The sequence below is a fragment of the Poeciliopsis prolifica genome, unplaced genomic scaffold (assembly GCF_027474105.1).
Source record: "Poeciliopsis prolifica strain line A6 unplaced genomic scaffold, Auburn_PproV2 SCAFFOLD018, whole genome shotgun sequence".
Lineage (NCBI taxonomy): Eukaryota > Metazoa > Chordata > Actinopteri > Cyprinodontiformes > Poeciliidae > Poeciliopsis > Poeciliopsis prolifica.
In genome coordinates, this window is record NW_026562393.1 from 2189099 (window position 1) to 2215876 (window position 26778).

General features: G+C 40.4%; 1 protein-coding gene across 2 annotated transcripts in view; it reads right to left on the reverse strand.

The window, feature by feature from the left end:
* tbkbp1 (TBK1 binding protein 1) overlaps window positions 1-26778 on the reverse strand; it is a 58744-nt gene that overhangs the window by 16073 nt on the left and 15893 nt on the right. For both annotated transcript variants that reach the window (XM_055042973.1, XM_055042972.1), the window contains exons 2-7: window positions 15027-15288; window positions 9492-9617; window positions 7358-7462; window positions 4668-4815; window positions 3007-3209; window positions 1680-1741 (exon numbers count right to left, since the gene is read on the reverse strand). In XM_055042973.1, coding sequence (XP_054898948.1) covers window positions 1680-1741; window positions 3007-3209; window positions 4668-4815; window positions 7358-7462; window positions 9492-9617; window positions 15027-15272 — 890 coding nt within the window. In that variant the 5' untranslated portion in view covers window positions 15273-15288. The remainder of the gene's footprint in view (window positions 1-1679; window positions 1742-3006; window positions 3210-4667; window positions 4816-7357; window positions 7463-9491; window positions 9618-15026; window positions 15289-26778) is intronic.

Below are 26778 nucleotides of genomic sequence, written 5' to 3' on the forward strand. Positions count from 1 at the left end.
CTGTGGCTTGTGGTTGACGAGGGTAGCTTGTTCGCGAATCAACGGTTCCATCTGAGGGAAACGAGTCCGCAAATGCAGTTACAAGAAGCGAAGTGGAACCACTGGATGAAAATAGGAAGAAATGAACACAACAACAACAATAACTGAAGATAAAATAATATTTGTAATGCTACTTTGATTATGTTGATGTTTACAAAAAAATTACAAATAAAACAACAACAAAAAAAAACGTTTACATACTGGAGAGGTTTTCTAAATATCACCATTAATTAACAGGCAGAAGACTTAACTATAAATGTTGTGCATTGTGCCAACATTCTTAACAAAACCTCCTTTTTTAATCTGTGCAGTTTACATTAAACAGACCCAATTACAAGAAAATGCTCCAGGAAAAAGTGCAGCGGCAATTCAGTGGGAGTGAGCAATATTGTTGAGTAAAACCAAAAGGTGACCAAGGTCTGGAAAAAAGTAGTAGTCTTCCACCGCACACTCGACACACACAAAAAACTCAGCCTCTGACTGCTGTCGCACCATTTACTTTCTGTTTGCTCCCCATCGAAACAACTCTGGGGTTTCATTGTGTGGGAGTCAGTTGCCCAACCTGCTGTGGCTTTTTTTTTTTCTTTCTTTTTTTATACCTAGCACCCTGTAAACATCAGAAGTCACGGACAACTTTAGACGCAGATGAAGATAAGAGACCACTCTCGCTTCCAGTAAGAAACAGAGATAAAATTATAAACAGTGCAAGATTTTATTCTGATGGGTAACTGCGCAGAGATGAGGAGAGAGTCAACACTTTATTAGGACTTTAAGGCAAAAATACATTGCTGAAATGTGCAAAGTGGACAGGAAAACGTTTTGGTTTGTGCATACACTGCCCCCTGCTGCTCAGGGTGATTATTTGCCAAAAGTCTTCCGTCAATTTCTAAAAATTCTTCATTTTCACATTTACAGATATAACATTTCTCTATTAGTATCTTCATGCTAATGCTGTCAGATGCCATTTTTTGACTCATTATACAAACAGTCATCTCTCTTTTCATGGCTTCTGTTGAGACCCTGTTATTCATCAAGTCTCTATTTTCCTTTAATTGCTTTGTTATTTCTTTTTGTTGGTCATCTTGCCTTTGTTGTGCTTTTAGTTTGCTCTCTCTCCATCTTTCACCTGCTCTGCCTGCGAGAGCATTTTTCAAAATTAGACTAAATAATTGGGGCCAGTTGTTCCGTGCAGTTAGAATGTTTCGCCTTTCTTTCGTTTTCACCAAACGAGCTCAGCAAACTTCTGACCATGAGTAAAATACTGCCTACTGATGGCTCCTCGCAAACTTTGTTTAATGAAAATTAGCCAAAGGCACCTTGCATAGTAGATTCACCAGGCCAGAGCATCCAAACAACATTACTTCTCTGTTAATGCTGTTTGAACCCAGTTAGTCAGTGATTGGAGAACTTGTTTGCTTCCTAATGAGGCCCCTAGAGGTAGGCCTGAGCACATCCCAGCAGGATAGCAGAGATGAGCTTCTGCTGAAACATTTCTCAATCTTGCTCTTTTTGTATGATCGTTGCTCAGCCTGTATTCCTTCGTGCTAACTTATCCACTCTCTCGCTTTCCTTCCGTGTCCGTCTCCACATGGGCTCCTCTCCCTTCAGCCCCTGCTAAGAGATTGTTGGTGGTCACTTACTGCTCATCTCCCACCTTCTTTATCCACTCCACATCGCACTGCTTGCACGGAGAAGTCATTTCCTGCAGAAGTAGAGCATGAAATTAGATTACCATGCAGGTTGCTGGTGGGATATTGGACAACATCTGACAGCATAGAGACAGCCGGGACGAAAACTTTCAGAATGAAGAGCACAAGCTCAAAAGGCTGTTATTCATTTTACTGTCACAAAGAAAAAGTGGCAGGAATTTTTATTTTCCTTTTAAACTGACAGCTTCATTTAAAATGTATGTAATGTAATGTAAAATGTATTTTCTTTAAATACAGCTTAAATATATGTCAAATAAGATAACACAGTGAGGCTCTTATCGCTATTTCAAAAGAAAACGCGGTAAATGCAGACACGCTGAGGATTGCAATTATGTTTCCATGGAACAGTCAATCTCACATCAATTTTAAATTCTGCCTTTGTTCGCCCCTTTGCCTCCAGCTTTAAACTAGAGATCAGTGGTAGCTGTCAAGTTGAGGCCCAGGACTTTCATCATCCAGCTTAGCATGTTGTTGAACCATCGAGAGAGTCTAAAAAAAAAAAACTGTGCAAAATCTTTGAGTGGTTGGTCCTCTATTGTCCTTGCTGTACATTCAGAAAAAAAACTTTGGTCTTTTTGGGATGTACCAATTAGAAAATTTATCATGATTATTATTATAAAAAAACCCAAATAATAATAGTAATATGATTTATAGTAGTAAAATATTGTTTTTATAATTTTATTGAGTTTTATACTTACTTTCACCGCCACACTCAGGTTGTTTTTTGATTTACATTAGTTTGGGTACTAATGATAAAAATATCTTAAGGATAAGATTATATGTGTAAACAAAAGACAAACTAAGAAAACTGCCAAAAAAAAGTAAAATTACTGCTGAGAATGTGGACAAATTGTACAAAATCTGCTGAAAAAGAAATGACCAAACATGTCATGATTCTGTCTGAGAAACGTCTCTGATAGAGTACCCAGAATCATAATTTCTTTGTAAAACCCATCTGAAGGGACGTGAGTGCTGTGGAGTTTATTTAGGGGTGTCAGGTCAGAGGAGGTTGAACACAAATACCAGCCACAACAAATTGTGTTGAAATACCGTTAAAATCCCAATAAAATTGACTTAAGTTTGTGACTGTGATGTGAAAAAATGTGCAAGAAAGTTTAAAGTTCAGGAATATTTTTTCAAGGCACTGTAACTTTATTGTGAGTTTTTTTTTTCTTTCGGATTTTACAGTTCAGTACATTTCTGTCTGTTTAAATGGTCCAGACACCGTGCACCAGACTGAAAACAAAGCAACACTGACCCTCTCCCTCTGCTCGTCCTGCAGCTGTCTGATCTCATCTTTCAGCCGCTCGACCTCCGCCTTCATCTCCTCCTCTCGCTGACACGCCCCCTGGGCCTCGTGCCGCGCCCCTTCCAGCTCGGCCTCCAGCCGCTGCAGCTTCAGGTCTGACAGGGTGTCCAGGCTGCGCGAGCTCTGAAGGGTCAGAGCTGGGCAATCCAGCACTGGGAGAAAGGAAGCAAAAGAAGTGAGAGGAAAGGGTGTAAACACGCAGCACAAAAAATATATAAACATTGAGCTTCTATTTCTTCTTCTTTTTTTTTTTGATTCCCTGAGTAATGCACCGCCCTGCTGTCCACGGTTGTACAATCGATGACTATAAAAGAGCCAAAGAGCTGACTTCTTCCAAGGGCAGCATCTTTCAGCATGTACCTGGGTGATGTGATCTGTGTGGGCTGGCTAGTGATTCAGCTCCGCTCACACAGTCCTTGAGCTACAAAAGACATAGCAACGGCACAGCAGCATCATCTTTTATCGTTGCTCCTGCGTCCTAAATAAAATACTTGTATGTGCAGTCACAGGTGCAAATACACAGTACAAACTTAGTACTACACATATTTTTTTTCCCATCACAATTTAAAGCAAAAGAAATACATGGAAGACAAACAGATTTGATGCACATTTCCATGAGTTTTCTGCCAGTCTGATGCCTGAGCAGAATGAAAACTCCTCCTCATCAGGGTTTACTACGGCACAGGCATCTGTTGTGATGGCACAGCTACATTTCTTCCATGTTTCAGCCGCCCACGTCACTGACAAGGTCACAATGCAAAGCAATTAAAGTCAACAGAACCCCATCTCCTTCAGTCCTTCTGCAATACGGCAGATTGAGCAGTGTTGTTTCCACTGCACTGCATTTGTTTTTGCAGGAATTTGTTTTGTTCTCTGTTGAGTTGCTTTTTTTTTACACGTTTAGTCGTGCAGATTACCCACAGCAGAGATCATTTGGTGGTGCAGATGGGCTGAATAATACCGATTTACAGCACACATCTTACAATGCCAAAAGCCTTCCGAGCCAGAATGACTGAAGTTTAACACCAATGTAATTTTTACGAATTACATAACTTTTTTGGGGAACTTTGACGTTAAAGAAGCTGCTATTTTTTCTTCACATCTGCGTTGGTGTTGCTAAGTTTTATTTATATTTATTTAAATTTATTTATTTATTATTGAACATTTAATCGCATTGCATTTTAGTAGTTTTCCATTTCCATTGTGCTTTCTTGCACGACAATAAAGAAATTTTTAATCTTTTATCAGGAATCCTGTAACAATTAGAACCCATAGAACCCATAGAAAAACATACACATATATCTATGACTATAGCAAAAGTCAATACAAAAAAAAAGAAAGTGCAGTGCTGAGTCATGTAAAAAATCTGCACATTGTAACCAGTCATAAATCAAACAAAGAACGACAAAAAGATTTGCATTCTGGCAAAAAGTCTGTTTTCTTGCACAGATGAGCAGCCAATAGGAAACAATGCACACTCGTTGATTTATAAAAGTTACAACAGCAGGCAAGAGGCAGGCTGACTCCCTTTACATGTCTTCCTCTCAATTTCTTAATTTGTCCAGTAAAACATGTTCACTAATTGTAACTGAGGGGTCAAAGCTGCTTACTGTGTTTGTCGGGGCCAGCGTGGAGCTGCAGGTACTGCATGTCTTTGTTGTGCAGCTGGATGTTGAGTTTCTGCAGAGACTCATCCCTCTGCCTCAGCGCAGACTCCAGGCCCAGGATCCGTTCGACATGTTTCTCCACCAGGTTCGTCTGAAATCACACACATAAATCATGAAAAGACAGCCCAATCTGTCGCACAGCTGTGAACAAGGTAAAATGTTGTCTTTATTTGTATGGCACATGGAACAATCCTGTGATATTTGAATTAATTCTCAAACACAGGAATTGGTATTAATCTGCAAAAATAACACTAACTGTGTCTGAATTAAAGCAATTATGCCAAAGGACAATATTGGAGGCAAATTTTCTACATGGAAAAGGTACCAGACGAAGTCAATTGCAAGGTAACATGAATGCTTGATGTTTGTGGACATCAAAATTTGCCCAAACTGGTTTCAGACGTAGAAGTCAATTCTTCACAAAGACTTCGTTGGATTGGAAAGCTTGTTTCCCTCCCAAATTGAAAACATTTCTCGAAAACCACAATTTGTATTTACTCTGGTTACTTTTGCCAAAGATTAAAATGCAATCGCAGCATAGCTCTGAACAAAGAGAAAGGAAAGCTTCTCAAGAAGTCATCACTCTCCACATCCTTGCCAATTAAATCTAAACAAGAAGCAAATCATTGAACTATGCCATTTACTGTTTTTTAAAGAACCTTCCTATTTTAAATCTCTATATCTCTCTATCCCTTTACAGACGTGTTAATGAGTAAGTGAGCGAAAGGCTGGAAGGTGAGCGACGTGCAGTTTTCTGATGAAGTCCTATTAATGAGCTGCAGGTGACACTATGATGGTCCCTGCCAGGTGGCGGCTCCAACGTCTTTGGCACACTTCATTCCCTCATCACTCTGACAGTTTAAAGCTGCTGAAGATACTCTGTGAGATGGACTCCACTGTCAAGTGAGATGCTTTATTACCTCAGAAGGGCATTGAGGAAAGTTCAGCCAGCCAATCTGTTCGTTTGGACAGCTCTGCCTCGTTGTTGATTTGTAACCACTCAGAATAAATGAGATTCTCACGGTTTTAAGCGGTGGAGCGACACACAAAGGACAGTTAAATCACATGCGGCTTAATTCTTTGGGGGAACGGGAATAATTAAAACAAATGCTGAGAGAAGAATTTCTCTTCCAAAAATATTTTTAGCCAGATTATAATTTGCAGGATCAGCAAATTCATGTTTTGTTTTGTTTTGTGTAAAAAGAAAGATACTGTCCCTTAGCAGAAATCGCCAACAGTGAAAGATTTGATGATCGGTAGCATATTTTACTGTGAATATTGGATGTTCCCTCCTCCAGTTCATAGAAACTGCGAACTTGATGTTGGACTAGATGTTAATGAACTTGGTTCACAAGCAAGGCTTTGTTGGGAGGTGTTTAAGTTTCTAAAATGATCAAGAAAACCAAATTCTCTAAAAGTGTTTCATGAAAATTCACAATGAGAAGAATCTTTATGGAATGAGAGAATGCCCATAGAAAATGTCATGGCTTTGATAGGCTGACTAACATATCCAGCTGGATATGTTAGGGAGACCTCTGGGAGTATTTCAGGCCACACCTGAAACACAGTTTTCTCTTACAACATGTTTGAAAAGTCAAGAGAAGTTCAACATCAGGAGGAGAATTGTGGAGCTGCACCAGTCTGGTTCCACCTTAAGAACAACTTCCAGTTCCCTGAAGCTGCCACATTCATCTGTTCAAACTATAATAAGTAATTACAGACATTTATATGTCTGTATCCTGAGCTGTACAACCACATAAAGCTCAGGAATCAGACAATTTTTGTTCGAGATATGAACATATTTTGGTCCAAAATGTGCAGATTGACCACAGAAGAAAAACCTTGTGAAGACTTTGGTTAAAGCCAGTAAGACAGTCGCATTATGCACAAAATTAAAAAAAAAACATTTTGTGTCCTGCTTTACTATCAGGAATTACTTTGTGTTCTTTGTACATTGAAATCCTTAAAAATACATACATTGAGGTCTGTTGTTCTAATAAAGCTCTTTGCAATCTCTGTCTTGATATAAACCCCAAAGCCATCTGGATTTTTAGTTTTCTCAACTTTTCTGTCTTTGATTCAGTTGCAGGGCTAAAAAAAAAAAAAAGACTTCAAAATTAATGTTCCCAGATGCTCCCCTTCCAATCGAAGTGGAGTGAAAGATGCAATTCCATCTTCATCTACAAAATATTTAGTCGTGGGGTACAATACAATGATTCCGTGACGTACTTCAGCTACGTTCTTTCTGTTGATCTCTCACAGGAAATCTTGCTGAAAAACACAGGTTTGTGGCTGCAATGTAAGAGATTTCAAGGGGCACGAACTTGAAAAATATTTATTAGTATGTTGCCATCAAGTTGCTGAAAGTAATTGAAAAAAATCTAAAAAACGCAGAAGGTAAATCTGTACACTATCTTCTCAAGCTTTCAGGATACAGAAATAAGAACACTGCTGCTATGTTTGGAAAAACTCGTTGTATTCATCTAAGTTATATTTTTTACATCTAAATTTATATTTCATTAACAATTAATGATATCAACTCTTGCTTTTTTTAAAATCTCAAGTGTAAAACCAACACTTGATGAATAAACCATTCGAGTCCAGTGTGAAGCTATCTGAGTGTCGCTTCTGACCATCTTGTCGAGGTCCCTCTGGAGGTTGCTTTTCTCCATGTGGATCTTCTCGTAGGCCTGGATCACATCCTCCAGCTGCTCCTCCCTCTCCTTTCTCTTCTGCAGCTAAATAGAGACAGATAAAAAAAGAAAAGCTGAAAAGCAGGCAGACTCACACAGACAACAAATCAAGTTGACACATTTCCTCCCTTCTTAGTTTTCAAACTTCCCCACAAAGGAGAAAATGAAGGGAACACTTCTTCAACTCAGAGAGTCATCAAACGTGTCCCTCAAGAAGACGTTTTGTAACCGGGTGAAATTGGGACACCGAATATCTAATACGTCAGCATGTGCAACACAGCACTTCCTAATGTCACAAGCGGGGATTTTTTTTTAAAAAAAGGGGCCCACTTAACATCTCAGTGGCTTAGTTTTCTTACAGTGTGGTGCGATGAGACATAATCTTATTTGGCAGATCTGAGAGCACTGAGATTCTCCAAAGCTGAGTGAAATTAAGGGATTTTCAAAGTAGGAGAGGGAACAAGCTTATCGAAGCATGTGGAAAGAAAACATGGTCACTTCTAGGCAATTGAGTGGGAGCATCAATGAGGGACTGAGATAAACAGACAGGGACACACTAATGGTGGATGCCGAAGCAGGGACGGACGTTCAATGTGTCGATTGGAACATATGCGAGTGGAAATCTGGCACTGGTGCATGGATGGCTTGTGGAAAGCTTTGTGAAAGAGCACAGCAGTGATTTATTGGGATTCGGTGTGACAGACCAACAGAAAACCCTGTATAGATGTCAACTAGAAGTAAAGCAATTCATGGCTTTCTTCAGAAGGATAAATCTAAAATGTGACATGCCCTTCCATAGAGCTCTATTACACTACCACCCATAAATAAAACTGCCTTTAGAAGTTACTATCATACATCTGTGGTTAATTAAGAGTCAGTAATCAGTTACACATGGGAATGGGAAGAAAAACCGACAGTAAACACATCACTGCCTCAGTGACAAATGGTGGTGACATCATCATACTTTGAGACTGAATGTCCTCAGCAGGGACAGGAAAATTGACCTGCTGATAGGGAGATTGATGAAATTAGATAAAACGTAGTGCTGGAAGAAATCTGAGTTGGAGGCGCAGCAGGAATTAGCTTATTGCATAATAGTGACACAGCCCTAAAACAACAAGTTCTGAATGGAGCTCAAAACAGGTTGAAATGACTGGACAGAAATCTCATGATTTGAGAATTGTGTTTAGCAAAAAGTATGTTTTCTATTTCATAAAGACCTATAATAACTTGTTTAAAAGGAAGCGCAATAAGTCCCCTTTGAAACATATGAATTAAGAATAGGATGTCACTAAAGTTCACCCATCAGCAAAGACACATGAGTGCAGCCTATGTACTGTGTTTATTGAGGCTCTCTGTGCCATATCTGTTTGGTTCCCACAGAGCATGCTCACAGTGCCTTGTCTCATTTCATCGGTCGGAATGCCAGGTGTCAGACAACCCCATGACCTGTGGAGTCCCACGCTAATCATCTCTGCTGCTCTTATAAACCATTTCCTCGCTCTCTAACGCTGCTCTTTCTTTTTTTTTTTCACCGCTGCTGCTACCAGTTTCACCACGGCCTTCCTGTGCGAGCCGCCTCTCGTTTCCCCGTGTTCTCGTTCACACAGTGGTGAGAGCACTGGAGCGGCAGCTGAGCAGAAAAACACTCAAAGCCCCGCTCTTAAAATGTGCTCGTATGACGCATGCACACGCTCTAACAAAGATGTTGCCGTCATCCTCTGCTATAACTTTTCCAAAGACAGCGTCTGCAGAGTAATCGCTAAAGCATCTCCAAGATCAACAGCCTGAAGCTCCAGTGTCTTACTTCATTCTTGAACAGCTCTCCGGTTGTATCAATTCCTCGTCATTTTTGCCCAGACAGCAGCTCCAGCAGCCTAATTAGCTCTGGACGTTTCCTGACCTAAATTCTACTGTAATTAAATTAGGTTTTAATGGAAGAAGGATTTCCACTGAATGAGTCCTCTAAAAAATACATTCGTCTGATAAGGCTTTTCTTTTTTCCACCGCATCAAAAGATAAGCAACGCATGTAAAATTGGACTCTTTTCCCCCTTGTTTTACTGGGTTTATACCTCATGGGTCAGGACGTTGACTCGCTGGTGCAGGTTGCCGTTTTCTGACTGCAGCAGCGCCGTGTCTTTACTCTCAAAGGAGCAATAGGAGTTGGTATCCTCCCCAAACTCACTGATCATTGGGAACTGCAAAAACAAAGACACACCAGACAGTTAATTAATGTTCATGTTCATTAAAACAATATATTGCAGTAAAGACTACAATGCGGGCTGCACAGTGGCGCGGTTGGTAGCACTGTTGCCTTGCAGCAAGAAGGTCCTGGGTTGAATTCCCGGCTGGGGTCTTTCTGCACGGAGTTTGCATGTTGTTCCTGTGCATGCGTGGTCTGTCTCTCCGGGTTCTCCGGCTTCCTCCCACAGTCCAAAAACATAACTGTCCGGTTAATTGGTCTTTCCAAATTCTCCCTGGGTGTGAGTGTGTGTGGATGGTTGTTTGTCTTTGTGTTGCCCTGCGACAGACTGGCGACCTGTCCATGGTGAACCCCGCCTCTCGCCCGGAATGCAGCTGGAGATTGACACCAGCAACTCCCGACCCCTTTAGGGAGAAGGGTGATCAGAAATTGGATGGATGACAATGCTGCTTTTCCTGCCATGTTTCAGTAACATGAAGTATTTATTCTGCTCGCTTAATGGTAATCTTTTGGACAGAATATCTTGTATCTTCTTCTAACTTCTGACACAGTTGGTAAACTTAATCGAGCTGAAAGTCACGCGGGGTTAATTTCTACCAGTGTTGTGTCTGGAGACTTAATATTTACCCATTTCTCTTTGCACAATAGCTCACAAGCTCACTCAGATCGGATGGAGATTATCTGTGAGCAACAGTTTTCAATCCTTACATGAGATCCTTAATTGGGTTTAATTATAGGCTTCGGCTGAGCCAGGGTTGCACATGCACATGCTTTGATCTAAATCCTTCCATTGCAGCTTTGGCTGCATGTTAAGCTGCCAGAAGATGAACCTTCATCCCACTTCTACTAGGATTGCTTTGTATTTAGCTCCATCCATTTTCCTATCAACGTAGGTAAATCAGCAATCTGCCGAGACAACCAAAGGACTTCAAGCTCCTTTGGGCTTCCTGTAGCTCAGAAATTAGACTGTGAACCCTTCTGTCAAATCAAGCTTTATGTCTTCAGCTACAACAGCACTGGCCACTCAATCCACTTTTGAGGATTACTACACATCTATTCGTGAGTGCAACCTGCTGTCGAGGGGCTGTTTATTTCAATCAGGTCACTTCTGAAAAGTCTCGTTTTTGATTTAAATTAATGAAAAATGTATTTAAGCTGAGTGAAAGCAAAACTGGGAATTATAAGCTGAAGGCTAAAGCAGATTCAGTCTAAACTCTAAAGGTTTTAGGCTTACAAAACCAAACTCTGGTTGTTAGCAGAGCGCTGCGATCCAGACATGCTGGTTATATAACTCAGTGTCGTTCAACCTAAATGAACACATTTCCATTTAGAGTGCCTACCATAAGGGCTTTTCATTTTCTGTGTGAAGTCATTGCTGCACTGATGCAATGTCTATTTGAGGAGAAAACAACCCTTTTCCATTTAGAAGAGCATCTCTCTTTGCTCGGTTTAACAGTAAATGGGGTAAACATGTGCAGTCGCCCCCGAGGGCCAGAGTTTTCTGACAGCGCTGAGCTTCAGGAACTCTGAACTGGAGAGGAACCTCGCTTCAGCCCGTGTTCAAAGCAGCAGGAAGTGTTCCCATCCATCATAGCAGCAGCTGCGCTCTGGAGTTTTCTGTTTGCTGCAGCTTTGTTACTAACAGGGTTGTGTGAGGCCGAGTGTGTTAGTCGAAATTCTTCTCCTTATCGAACCTGAAATAATGATTAAACATAAGATGTAAGAAAGAACAAGTCTGTCACAGGGTCCAGACAGGATGAATACAAGATTCGGTCGGTCGGTCGGTCCGTCCGTCCATCCATCTGAAGGAATATGGTTCTCTAATGTGTGTAGCCTGTTTTCTTTTGAAAAAGAAACTAAAGGCAAATGTCAGTATTATGTGTTTTCCAGGCACAAATAGTGCCATTTCATAGCACATTCAAGTAACATGTTACCTTCAGTTGTTATAAAAATGCTTTATATAACATATTTATTAGAAGAAATTTGGCTTCATAATTTAATGCCTTGAACTTGGTCTTCTATCTCTTTAAAAACTCCTGCTCTTTCTGAAACCTCATACTGAAGTCACCACAACAATGCTCTTCTATTAACCCTTCAAAAAGTTTTTAGCAGCATTGCACTGAGAAGCATCTCATATAATGAGCTCAGCTGATGCAAAGTTCTTCCAGGTGTTTGCTAATTGGTGCTGCCAGGCTGAAAGAGCTGCTCAGCTCTGCGAGATGGAAGAGTGGCATCATGGCAACTTCTGCTCTGAGGAGGATCAGATCCTCTGAGGCACAAAGGGGCTGTGGAAATTCAGCCATTTCCACAGCTGAATGGTTGCCATGGGAAATTAAAGAATTTCTCAAAGATGCAGGAAGGAATCCAGGTGTGTTTTTAATGAGGCGATACCATTATAACATGAGGTAAAGATCAAAAAGGTAAATTTTACATAATACGACCGTTTTAACTACAATCATTAGTGTTGATGGCTGTGACTTTTGTAAGTGTATTTCTTTCTTTCCTGACTGGCTTGATTACACCAACTGGCTCCTCTCTGTTGAGCTGTTATGTTCTTTCAATCTACTGCCAAGTTCCTTTTGAAAAAAACCCTGGCTTGTTTAAAAAAAAAATCCTTCCCAACAATGACTTCCCAGATGATTTTATGTAACAAACCATCTGGAGCGTCCGGAAAATGAATGATGAAGCCAAACTTCACTGTTAGGTACATATGAGCCCAGGAATCTTAGGACTTTTAATAACTGTGCCCAATCAGTTTCACTTTAAGTGTTAAGTCATTTAAATCCATTTGTAATTATAGCAGCAGCTCCTGGTAATTAATATCTCCTGTTACGTTTGGAGTACAGAACACAGAAACACCAATGATAACACAGTTAGCACATCACTAATTAAACCACAGTCTGATAGCAAAGTCTGAGGTGGAGGTCGGCTGCAGAGCACCTTGCAGGCAGAGACTGCTGATTGGTTTATTGGTGATTGTTGTCGAGATTAGCTCAATTCATTGTCAATCCCCCATTCCTTCTGCAGTCAATCATTTGGGGGTAAAAAGTCATTTGTGTAAAAGTCAAAATCGTGGCAAATTTTCCACTTCCTATGTGAAGTGACTGTAGTGCCACCGTGTTTAGACAGACCTTCTGTCAAGCATGTTCAACATTCAATGTCAGGACCAAAAAAAATACATAAATCTGTTTTAATATTAAAACAAAAGCAGAAAATATGTACTTAAAAGCCATCCTTTACATGTTTCCACTCATATTTTTGATGATTCATTTCTGAGATAAGAAGGCTTCACTTGCATCACCACATTCTTTATCTCTAAATCTGAAAGAGGTATCAGTATTTCTGAGGCTGTGTACATTTAGGAATCCATATTAAAATATTAGCCCTGTCTTCTAAATTTATTCATGGTGCTGTCGCTCCCTCTATCTGTGATCTCTCAGAGGTTTACATCCCTTGTTGTCGTCTGGGGTCATAATGGTGCCTCTGACTCATTTTGAGACAAAGTCTTTTAAAGGCAATATAGAAAGTGTTGCATTCATCTTTGCAAATCAAATCTTCTGTAAAACTGGAATTCTTTTGTTTTTCATTTTGGCAATTAATCAGTTTGACTTTATGAATAATTTTTATGACCTGTTTGATCATATTCATGTTTTGCTTTTAGCTCTTCTTTATTTGTCACTTCTAATGCTCTTGTGCAACATAAATACATTTTAATCACTTGCTGCCATTGTATGGGTCAATTCAATGTTTGCATTAAGAGGTGATTGGTATTTACATATTCAATCACCTGTTTGAGTATCCAGGATTAATTAGTGTGTCGGCAGAGCTGCTCGATTCAAAGTACAGTCTGACCGGCATGTTTGATGTTTGGAGATGAGACTTGTTGGTTCAATTAGACAGCAGGTGATTCAGCAATCGCTGAATTGGCATACAGATTAAATCAGGAGAGCTTTAGGGAAAAGAAGTGGAAAGAAATTATGTAGGAGGACTGAAAATAAATAAAAATGGGAAAAGCAGTTGAAAAAAAGATCTACATGGGAGGAGGAGTGTGTTGCATGACAAAAAAGGATGAAGCATGAGGGAGCAAAAGGAGATAATGATGTGAGCAGCAAGGGGGAGATGAATTGTTGAAATCAAGAACAAAGGAGGATTAGTAGAAGAAAAGAAAAAAAGAGTATCCCACCAATCATTAGTCTTAGGTTTTCTGCTTATTCTAGGAATTATGCAGGAGCAGACTTTTCTCATTTTTTTTCTACTTTAAGGATTTCAATATGGTCTACAACTGTATCAAGTAGGTTAAAGCGGAATCAAAAGAAAGTCGCAAAAACATCATGATTGAAACAAATACACCCAAACAGTATTAGTATTGGAGAATTTCAAATATGTGCAAATGAAGTTTAAGGAGGAAAGAGTCAGAACTCCTGGATGCTTTTAGCAAGCATCTGTTCCTGCAGGCTTCAGGCTGCCAAACTGCTGTTGACTCACTCACAGGTGGCCGTTTGCTCAGGGACGGTTCCACAGAGAGGCAGGTGTTGATTTTGGTGGAGGCAGGTGCAGATGTTGGCCATTTGGAGAAGTTGTTGCACCTGCAAATGCGCCGATACAACTCTCCCTCCTGGTTTGTATCTGACCTGTTTTATTTTTATTTTTTTCAATTGACCTACAAAAATTTAGTGTTGATTTTCTGTTTTTGCCTGCATAAAAACAACTGATATGACTCATTTCTCACACTGCTTTCCATTACATTTCTTATTTTTATTTTGGACAATAAAAGGAATTCAAAAGCAACCAATGTATTATTTTCATTTCAAAACATACCAATCCCTGAATAAATATGAACATTTTCTGTAGTCTTTAAACCTACTCTCCAGACATTACATAAAATTCAATCATATAAAAATTACAATCAGCCAGTAGTATCTGACAGAATAATAAGGCAATGTACAAGAGTTTTAATTTTATTTTTTAATCAGGTTGTATTTACAGTTTATTTTCGATCCTTACCAATTACCAACAGAAAAATATTTATTGGCATTACAGCAATAAATCTGTAATGCCAATAAACCAGCTTCATTTCCACTGCTTTTTGATTATTTGTCTTTGGTTATGAGCTCCAAGTCTTTGAGTTTGGAAAGCCTCCCTGCCATCACCCTAATCTTAGCTTCCTCCACAGATTCTGTGCCAGCTGTCGGCTTGGACTCTGTTTTTTTCTTTTTGAAACTCTCACCACCTTCATAAAAATTGAAAAAGGTTGTGTGAGCCTTGGCAGTAAATCAACAGCACAAACCAGGAGTCCTTCTATCTGACACCGCAAAGGACAAAAACAACCGGGTTGATTAGTTTTTTCTTTGTGTTGTTTTTTTTGTTCTAGGCAGCCGAATGTTGGACTTGAAAATGCTTTCACCTTAATTTCGTAGATCTTCAGCTTCCTCTTGATGCTGGTGTTCTCTCGCTCCAGGCTGGCCAGTCTTGTTTTGATTTCCTGGTAGGCGGAGATGAGGGTGAAGTGGGATGCGGAGTACACGTCGTCCGAAGAAAGAGCCGAGGTCCTCCATGCCACGCTGCCGCAGCCGTCCTCTTTTAGGCCTCCCGCGTCGCTGCCTCCTCCTCCCAGCAGCCCGAGCTCCCCACCGCCAAAAAGAGACTGCATCGTTCTGAGCCTCAACCTGAAAGAAAGCCATTATTGGGGTATGAATTATTTAAGACTCAGATTTTAATTATTTTTTTAAATTAGATGTACTCCCCAAAATAACCAGAATTTTGTGCTGCTGCCAGGCTACACATCCTGAAAGCACCAATCAGCTGCTTCCAAAAAATAAAACCCAAGTTAAACTGTTGGAAATTTGATGCATCGATTGTAAAATATTCCAACTGAAAATACTAAAACAAAAATTGCAGAATACTTTCAAGCTATATCAAGTGATGACTGGTTGTTGTTGGAAGATAATCAAACAACAAAAGTCATAACAAAATTTATGTCACTGAAGTTTTCCAGTCAAGCAGAAACTTGACTGGAAAAGCAGTCAAATTAAAGACTTAAGTTAAAGACCTTAAAGACTAATGAATAGTCTTTAAGGTGGAGATTGTGGATTGTTCATCACAGCTGCTTGGTCAGATGCGTTTGATCGCAGCCAGACCAGCAGTGGGGTGGGATTCAAAGTGTTTCAATAACTTTCTTAAAGTGCTGTCAGCCTGAAGAGGGTGTGAGGACATTTCCAGCTTTTGATTTTCTTTTCCAAAATATCAGAAAATCAATCAAATTTTTATCATATGCCAGACAGTGAAGTTAATGAAAACATTTCCCATTTAAAATTCCTAACATGCCACACCTCCTTGCAATTCCTGCAACTTTCTCAGTTGTGGTTGCATGAGAAACTAATGCTTGAAGTGATATTTTAATCGGATTGATTCAAATATGAGTTCAGTTCATGTTCGTATTCCATTTCACAGTGCTTACAAAAAAAATTTAAAATTTGATAGCCTGCCCTCCATGAGTGGCATGATGAATGAGTCACAAAGTTAGCTGATCACGCTACATCACATCTAGCCAGCCCTCATGCCCCAAAGACTCTGAGCTGTCAAAAGAAATAAATGACACCTGTAATGTCACCTCCCTGTTTTAATGCAGCCACAGACGAGAAACGTGCACCACATTCATACAGGATGTGGCAAGGGGCACTGAGATCTGTCAGCTCCTGGATACAGAGGTAGTTACACAAGCTGATTTTTGATGTATATTGGAATAGATGTCATCCTGACTCCCAGCTTTGCCTTGTGAGTCAGCGGTTGCCTACTGAGCTATTTTCATCTACTCCCTTCCTCCACTGTGCTATTTTTCTTACATTTCTAAGAGTGAGGGGAATAAAACCTCAGCCAATCCACATCTCTCATCCACGCCGGTTTCAGGAGGATGATACAACAGCACTCCCACCCACCCAGGCGCACACACAAACTCATGGCTGTGCACACAAAGCTGACTGAAACGCAGGTGAAACACAGGCAAAAATGCCTATGTGGTCAAACAGTCTGCAGACACCTGGTTAATCGTAAAAGTAGAAAAATATTAAGTAGTTTTACTCTTCAACAGGTTCAAATTATCATCTTGTTTTTGTTGAAATTTTTAGGCTGAAAAAATAAGATTTTCCATTAATTAAGCCTAATTGATCAATTAGTCCAAAACTAAGTCCAAAAATTGTGTTTTCTTGTAAAAATGTAAATAAACTAAACTTAAATAGTCCTCGAGTAAATCAGAACTATTACAATGATTAATTTCACCAATTTGTTCAGACATGCATGAGATGAACTGCAAACCAGCTGGCAAGTTACAGTTCAGTTGAAGGGAAGCTGGAATCAAACTTGCAGTTTTCCAACCGCCAGACACCTGCTGTTGCTAAATGTACACCAACTGGACATCAGAATTTCAAAGAATACTGTGTGCAATTAAAGACCTTCATAAATCTCAAATTAACTTAAACAAATTACATCCGCCCTGTGACTTTGTTTCATGCAATGCAGAGGAAATGAGAGTTTAATGATGGAATTTGACCATAAATCTGTTTTATAATCCAGACCCCTGGAGTTGCAATGTGTCTCTCAGACTGTATGAATATCAGGACTTGGATGAGGTCCAAAAAGCTCAGTTGGGATGCTGAATTTATCCACTTAAAGTCTGCAAAATTGCTGTGGGAATCAAACATGCCATGAGGGTTGTTCAGTAAGATGCACAGCAAAGAGATTTTTCAAGCATTACTATATGAAAAGCACATAAGCAGAAGATGCTATGTTTATTAAATATACAGCAGAACAAAAACATCAATGCCAAAAACGCCATAAGAAAAATATACTATTAAAACTATTACTTGCATTTTACCGAGTCTTTTTCAGAGTACCTCACCCTTTCATTTTCAAGTATCAACTATACCATTGTGTCTCTGGTTGTTTGTTGAGTCCGAATAAAAATGAACACATCTGACTCTCTTTGCTACCATCCGTCGTAAGGACAACATTGTGTAGGCTGATGGATGTGGCTGCATTTGCTTAACAAAAGACAAGGACAAAGGAATATTCATGCCTGTGCTTCTCCAAATTAACATACATAATTTACCCCACACAGTGCAGTTCGCACACACTCACACAGCTTAACTTGCTGGCTGCACATCGCTGTTACCCTCTAACCTCGGATTCGGAGTCAAAACTTCCACCTCTATTTTTAAATCACAAAAGTTAGCGGGCAACCCTTTGAGAGACTGAATCCACAGCGCAGATTAATCGTTAACCGAAGATTCAGAGGGTAAAATTGGCGTCTTTGTGATTGTTTACTCCTTGGGCCCACACATCACACCCCTTTTTGTCCTCTGAGACTGCCTCTCTGCATGCTCCCTCTTAGTCCTTCCTTGCTTCCCTTCTCCTTTGAGACCACCCCTCCCCTCCTTCTGTGATATTGTCTACAGTATTGAAAGGACCTTCTACCGCTGCTGTGCTTTGTGTAAATGGAAAGTCGAAGGAACCTTGAACTGCGTAGGTATCGCTGAGCAGTTAATGCCCTCGGCATTCGCAGTTCTGTGGTTTCAGTGAGATCTCCCATGGTCACTTTGTGTGAATCTGGAAAAGCTGCTCCAAGCCTGACATTTTCCTCCAACACGGCTCAGTTCTACATTAAATGCTACCACTGAGTTACGCAGACTAAAAGGCAAGCAAGGTTTGATACAACAAGCCTACAGCCTTAACAACAATGGGATAGTTTAGATAAATGCATATTTATGTGTCACAATGGTCTAGTCCAATCCAGACCTAAATTCAACTGACAGTCTGTTGAAAGACTTCAGAAGTCCTAACTCTCATGGTGCAGAAAAAACATTGCAATACAGAATCTATTTTATTTCTGCTTCTTAAACTGAGAAGAATAAAATTTATTATCTATTTTAATAAAGTCATCTTCCTATAATTACTATTTATATATTTCTTACATATGCAAACATTTATTGGCATCCCTGACATGGCTGCGTAATTTTCTTTTTTTATTACAGTAGCATTTTCTCAGTGCGGTGCTGTAGTTTATCAGATTAATGTAAGAAGAGGGAAGGCTAGTGAAAATCGAGTGTAAAATCTATGACTTGGCCCAAATTCTGGCTTTAATGAGTTGTGAACAGTATGCAGATCCAGGATATTGAAAAACAGCATCATTATCCTTTTTAGATAAGAGTAAAGCATACAGCAAGAAAATAGCTCTGCAATGCTGCTACTGTGTCCTTGCAGAGATTCGGTCATTGCCGTGCACATCCTCACGCCTGCGTCCACAAACGCAAAAACCTGAGGAGTCACATCATACCTGCTGGCAGGTTAATTGGCTCATACGTGCCATGCCTTCCAGCTTTGGCACTGTTTACTGTGAAGCAGGTGTTCTGGACTGAAACTATGAGTTATGGGAGCATTTGGCAGATCAGAAAGGGAACGCCACCTCTCTGCCCTGATCTCGCCATTCACAAGCATACTGTCCGAGTCAGAGGTGCCAAATGTCCAGCCTGCTGTGGGGATCGCGGGATGACACAGAGAGGAGGTGGACAGTGCCAGACAGAGAGAACGTATGGCATCAGAGGAGAAAAAGGATGTGAATGGGAGAGCAGCAAAAATGTATATACATCCATCTATCTATCTATCTATCTATCTGTCTGTCTGTCTGTCTGTCTGTCTGTCTGTCTGTCTGTCTGTCTGTCTGTCTGTCTGTCTGTCTGTCTGTCTGTCTGTCTGTCTGTCTGTCTGTCTGTCTGTCTGTCTGTCTGTCCGTCCGTCCGTCCGTCCGTCCGTATATATATATATATATTGCCACTACAAACAGAAAAAGACACAAAGTTCACCTGAGTAGATGTTATTAAGTATCAAGTGACAACAGTACTTTAGTATAATAATAACACATAATCAAATCACTGGCTGAATAAGACTGTTCACTGAATCCCATTGGGATGAAATGCATTAAATAAATGAGTGCACAGAAGGAGATGGTGGCATTCACAAAATTAAAAACAAAAGTCTTTCACTGCTCAGAAGAGGATTTGTCTCCCTTCAGTTATCAGAGTAATAATGTACTTCAAGTTAATATCTGACTTTCCATGGCTCTTTTTTTAGGTTTATGCTGGATTGGACATAAAATTATAACTTAGTATTTATTCACACAACGTTTTCCACATGTAAGACAAACAAAAGCATCAATGAGACTTTTACTGTAACATTTTATCAGTGTTCGTCGAGGTCTGTACTGTGGCTTCTTTGATTGAGGAACTAATTTTAACTACGAACAACACACCCGAAATTCAAAGAGTTTTATTAAACTCCGGAGTTTAATAAAAATAATGATAAAAAAAAGATAAACAACAAATACTTGAGATTTTTTTTTTTTTTTTCAAAACTTTGCCGGAGTTGCTCATCTCTGCTGCTTAATTAGTGAACCTCGTGTGGCTGTGGTCCAGACTTTGCACTTTAACACAATGTCTAGCATCAGGGTCATCGCTCATAATACCGAAAACAGACTTGAAGGAGAGCAGCTAATTAGAGTGAGAGCATTGCCATCATTAGACAAATAAAGGTGCTTAAAATTGCAAAGTCGTCACTTTAAAGTAACACATTCTAATAAGAACCAGGATTACATCACATCAGGCTTAATAGCAGTGGGCTGTGTTCAAGGCTCCTTGGTATAAAACACTGGACGAACTTCTGACCTCAGAGAAATGGTAAACAAAGGCATGAACATGATGCACTTAGCATGCCTGTTAATATAACAGGCACCCTCAAACAGTAAATGCAAAAATAATGCACAGGCATTGTTGAGCATTGACAAGAATATATTAGACTGTTTCTGACATTAATCAAAATTGCGAACACTTATGAGGGTAGTTGCATGTAAATGGAGCATTACGTCGTCATTGTGCTAAAATCTCCGTATCTTTTCTGTGCAAATGTAATCTCTCCTCCTGCTCATCACTCGGTGATCCTCAGGAAACCGATCCAGATGTGAGAACAAGTCAAGTCATGCATTTTGATGCTCATGGTTTGAATCCATAGTTCAGAAAGTCGACCTGATTGAGCAAAACCAATGTGTTTTTTAGATTCAGCACACCAAAATGACCCTGAAACAGTTAAAAAAACCCAGACACTGTTGACCAGTGTTAATTAATATCTTCTATGGTTCGTTCTTGTAGTTTAGGGGTTAGAAAGAGCTTTCGGTTTCAGTAGTTGTAGACGGAGAACCAGTACGTTTTGCTTGGCTCTCATAAGAATTCCTGCCTGATTCTCCAAAATGAGATCAGTCCGACTGCTGTCTACTCCGAGTAAGATACTGACTCCAATGCCATACAACTGCACTTAAAAACATGAACTCTCTTTTAAAGGCAAAAATGAAGTATGCGCTAAAACACATACAAAACAGCCCGGGTCCCAGCTGCCACAATGCACACCCACACACACACACATGCAGGGGAACACACAGTAAAAAGTGCTTATGCAGCCTGTCAGCGCAGCAGAAAAACACCACCTCAAACAAATGCCGTGCTGTGCTGTGCCATGCTGCTCCATGATTCATCACCAGGGGAATCAGCTGTGCACGCAGGCGGCCATAAACCTCCATGCGTTTGTGCGAGTGCGTGCGTGTGTGAGAGAGAGGCAGCTGCCGTTTGGGAGATTGATGACAGGGGCAGGAGGGAGACAATGAGTTGTGTTGCTGTATTTTTTTCCCCCTCAACTCAGAGTTTTCTGTCTTTTCAATCCCTCTTTCCCCTCCTCCACCGAAGCTCCCCTAATCTTTCTTTTTTGCGCATGCCGAAGTTAAACGTCAACTCCCCCAGCCCGTTTTCTCCACCGTCATGCTGTCTTCCTTTCCCATCGTTCTCCCTGACATTCATCCATCTTGCCTTTCACCAGCCAAGTTCATCGCATCCCCCCCTACCTCTCTCTATTTGCTGGAGGGAGGAAAGTCTATCTTGACTTTGAATGAGAACTTTACCCACTAAAGACATTAATCTCTGCATTATTGGATTCTCTTGCTCTGAAAAATGAGATAAAGCTGAGGTAAGCTGCAGCCCAGAAGCACAGAAAAAAAAAATCTTTTTGATAAAATTAATTTTATTTGCCAACAATTAGAAATGTGAATCATGGCCGCAAACATAATCACAAACCCAACTGGAGGAAAAATCCTGTGTTCTCAGACTTTGTTGACGGGGGTGAGCTAAAGTTGGATGACTCACAAGAACTCGTGTGTTTCCCGGTGAAACAAAGGCTGTAATTTGGTCTCAGTCGGCGAAAAGAGCATTAAGGAAGACAAGCGCGATGCTTTCTCTCGCAGCACACTCGGCTCGCCAGCAGGCTCGAGTGAAAGATGGCTGTTGCGTGCAGATGAGATGCACAAAATGATGAAGAGAAAAATATGCCTGAGTACTGGAGACAGTTAGCCTGGAAGTCATACAGAGATCATCTGCTCTAATAACTGTTTTTACTACTTTGTAAACCAAATGATTAAGTGAAACAGAAATGATAATGAGCCGGCTGAGAATGCGAAAATGACTCCACTATTCCAACTTCATCTCGAGACACTTTTTTTGTTGTTGTTTGTGAGTCTTAAGTTGGCTGGGAATGATGGGCTCCGTCTGATGACAGCACAGGGCAGGAGAAAAACAAACCTGATGGAATGGAGGTGAACAAACTGCACTTCAGCAATTTTCAGGGTCAAACAGGTTTGTGTGCGACCCGAAGGGAAGCAAAGGGAACAACGCCAGCTGAGTTGTGGAGGAAGCTGACAAAACTGAGGGAAATACCAACAGTAAGCACCTAAAAAAACGGCCTTCATTCAGCTTACGAAGCTTTTTCAAACGTCACTTTACAATCTCAAACGTGCATGCTAATGGAGTTAACATGAATAATCACAGATTATCTACTGGATTTATGTCAGTACTTTCACGAGGCCATTCTAGCACATAAATATCTACACCTGGATATATGCTTAGGGTCTGCAAAGACAAGCCATTTTTTGTGCTCCCTTTGGCCATTCATGCGACACAAATCCAGGCGGGCCATATCCCTCACACATGCAGGCTTTGAAAAATCCTTCTCTGCGGGATGAAAGCGGATGTGGGGTGAAGCTCCACAGGTTCAGCATATAGTATCAAACATGAAATAAATGTCAGGACACTCCTGCAGGGTTAAGCACAACAGCAGCTTGTGATGCCTAATCAGCGTTGTTCTAGTTTCAAATAGCATCACTACTGAAGTAAGTACCCAAGGGGAAAGTCTAGTGATATTTTCTGTCTCAGCGAACGTCTTGCCATTTTCTTGCGAGAAATGAAGTGCTTCAAATATGCAGCTTCACAGAGTCAGTGTCTGTGTGCTTCTGCCTTCAATCCCCCAGGCAGCTGGCTGCACAGACCATCTGTAATTGCTATATTAGAAACTTGAGCCACAAAGCCAGTTTACGCTTACACAAGTCAGCTGATGCAAGACTGGGACTCTCTCATTGGACCCACTTGGTCTCTTTCACAAATCACACGGAGATTGCAAAAACGTTTTTAAACTCAATCTAGATGTATTTTACGAAAGAAGCTCATGTTTCATCACGAGGATATTGTGTTCAAGGACTACTACTACACAAATAGTATTTACATGTAGAGGAAAAAAAAACTATCTATTCTGTATAAAGGGCAGATTTGTGGCACACATGCATAATAATTGTCCTGTCCAACAGATTGTCGCTTCTGGGCTGTGGATCTCTGCAGCTCCTCCAGAGTTACCATGGACCTCTGGGGTCCCCCCTCTGATAAATTCTCTCCTTGTGATGCTTTATGATACAAAAAATACTTTACACATTCGCTAGCTTCGAATGAAAAAGACATTAAACCACAGGAAAAGCACGTTCATGTTTGAACAGCATGATGGAATGCATAGTCTCCTCCCCTTTTTCTCTCAGAAATAGATGGAAATATGCCAGCATATACAAACTATCACTGAAGAACCTGCATTTATTCTGCCAGTTGTTTAGCAACAATATCCGTCTACAGTAGTCTGTACAGTAGAAGGGGGGGAAAAAAGCATTTCGTCTTGTTTTGCCTATGACTCACACAACCCGGTGCAGTATCTGTGATGCAGGTGTAGCTAATAAAAGATACTATTCAGCACACTCTCCACCAACAGTGCCTGAGCTGCATGTTCAACGTAGGAAGCCATACCTAGAGTCTGTACACTGCTCTTAATGTCCATAAGTAAACAAAATAACGGAGGCTTATCAGTTACATGGCACTAAAATGGGGGACATTATAAGGAGGAAGCAAAATCTGCACCAAATTTGGTTATGATGACATCAAGAAGAGAAAGATAAATAAATGTGAATTTTTATGACAGCATTGGGAAATATTTCAGTCTTTCTCTTCTTCGACCTTGAAGGCCACATTCTACCCGCATTCAGATACTGATAAACTGTTTAGTAGTTTGTCAAGACAATAGTTGCGCAAATAAGATTTAACAGGCATCCTCCATTTTCCTTTTTTTGCAAGAAAAGTGGAAATACTCTAAAAATCCTTCACTCTCACACATAAGGGTGATAATCAGTCACCAGATAACTTACACATATTTTGGGACTGATGGAAATGGTCAGGATTCTCAGAGAGAACCCACATATAACATGGAGAACGTTGAAGCTCCACAAAAACTAGATTTAGACTGGAATCCTTCCAGCTGTTAGGCAACAATCGAAAGGTCAACGTGGCCTGCAGTACAAGAGAAAAACTACTGTTGCAAGTTTGATTTATTGAAAAACATCAATTAGTATAAAAGTTGACCTTTAACAACAGGTTCCCATTGTACAATTTCTTCTGCGTTGAAAGAATCCTTTGTGCAAGAAAATCTTTGGTTGTGATTTTTGTCTCTTCCTAAGTTCTCGCTTCTTCTCTCTCATCCTTGGCCCCTGATTCTTAGACTTCAAATTCCACATTAAGCTTTCCATTTATTGTTGCCATGATAGCTCACTCACCTATTTATGACTTCTAGCTTCTATTAAGTCCTTCATCATGCAGAGTAAAATGAAATTTGAACGCGTGTGTACAGTTACTTGTCCAGCATGTCTCTGTGTGGTCCTGTGAAGGACTGACAACCTGTCCAGGGGCCTGAATTTACAAAAGAAGCTCAAGACTGACAAAGAGCACATGTGATACTTGGCGAGTAAAATTAAGACACAGATTAAAAATAAGCGTAGCATAAGAACAGTCATGAAAAAAGAACAAGCATGCTTATGTGAGTCGAGGCACTTCATCGAAACACCCCTCTGCTATATCTCAATTACATGAGTTCAATTCCAGCCTCCATTATTTGAGGATATTAAGATCATCGCCAGCTTAAGACAGAAAATAAAAACAAGTGTTTAATTGGCTCTCAGAGCTGATATGATGATCTTAGGTTGATGATTAATTAATGAAGCTTGGTGCTGCTGGTTCACGCTGGATGAAACAACATGATGTGTGAGAGGGAAGAGAGCAGCAGCTCGGATCAGACAGACTACGAGATAACGCAAAAGTCGGCGGTTTGGGGGAGTGTGTGCGTCTTGTGTGGCGTCATTCAGCTGGAGCGTAAAGACGTCTGCTCATTCAGGTGATGTAAACCTTACCGATCAAGCATGTGTGTCGAGCTTCAAGCGGCACATGTGCCCTTTGTCAAGACATCAGAGCTTTATTTTAATGGAAGTCCCAGTCCTCGGCAAAGGACAAAGCTGCATATTTGGCTGTCCCTGTGAGGACACGGACAAAAATGAGCTCCATGGTAACAAGTGAATGCCCTAACATCTAACTCCTCTCAGTTGATGACCTTCAAACAGCCGTTTGGACGAGGGTGAGAAAATTAGGACTATCCATTAACCCAAAAAGTGTGAAACACAAAGGTGTGAAACAGAATCTGATTCTCCTGAGGAAAGTCTTGCAAATGTAAAATGAGGCACACTACAGTTAAAACTTGTGTTATGAATGATCATCTTCAGAAAGCTGCATTTTATATGAGGAAGGGGTCTTTTTGTCTGCGTGTGTAATATGCGAGTATGCGAGTGTGTGTTCAGGGAATGAAGAGACACTGAGGGGGTGGGGAAGGAGTAAGAGCACTGAAAAAGTACTTGAGTTGCTCCACAGCTCCAAAGTGGACAGCTGGATTCTGCATAACAGCTGAACTATATGAATACTTTAAAATATAGATACAGTTAAGCTCAAACTTACTTAAACTTATTCTGGGCAGAGGAAACATGTTTCCTCTGCCCAGAATAAGTATTAGCATTTTGGAGTGGCCCAGCTGGAATCCTGACTTGAATCTGATGGAGAGATCTAGAGATTAGTTTGATAGCTAGAAGATGTTCAACCTCAAAGACATGGAGCTCACCACCAAACAATAATTGTTGCATTATCAGTGAAAACATGCAAAAACCAAGTCTATTCTAAGGAAGGCTTGTAATAACAAGAAAGACCTCAAGTACTAAGATGTGTGTTCAAGTGTTATATTATTTTTGCGATCTTAGAAAAATTTAGGTTTTTTCTAGTTGGAAAAAGAAAAACTTTTTGGCTGAATTAAATAATTCTGGATTTAAATCTGTAAAGACAATTTGGCAGTCACAGCCCCATTTATGAGGTTAAAAGATTTGATTGTTTGTTGCATCTTTGAGGAATCCTTGACTTTTTGGTGGCAGCCATTCAGGGGTGACTAAAAAATGCTGCCTTTTCCACAAAGCTCCTCCTTGGAATTGCTCCTCTGCGGAGCTCTTTATGCAAACTATTTCTCAGTCCAACTCTTGTAACACTTGTCAACTGCATAATAAGAAGCATTGTTGTGACATCGTGCTGAAGACAGAGTGCTACAAGGAGGAGATTTGACACTCAGGTCCACTTTCAAGGAGTCAAATTGTGAAGCCAAGTTTCTTTCAGTAAATTTTGATATATACAACGATTTTATAACAGCAAAAGGTAACATAGTTACTTGATTGTTATATTGCGTCCCTGGAAAACTCATACTACAGCCATTTAAGTTGTCATTACCTTTAAGGCAACGGACAGCAAAGTTTCAGTGATCATTCTCAGAGAGATAAAAAGAGGTAGACAGAGGCGGTCTGTGCAACCATTAACGACATTGCGGCGTAAGGATGGACGAAGGCC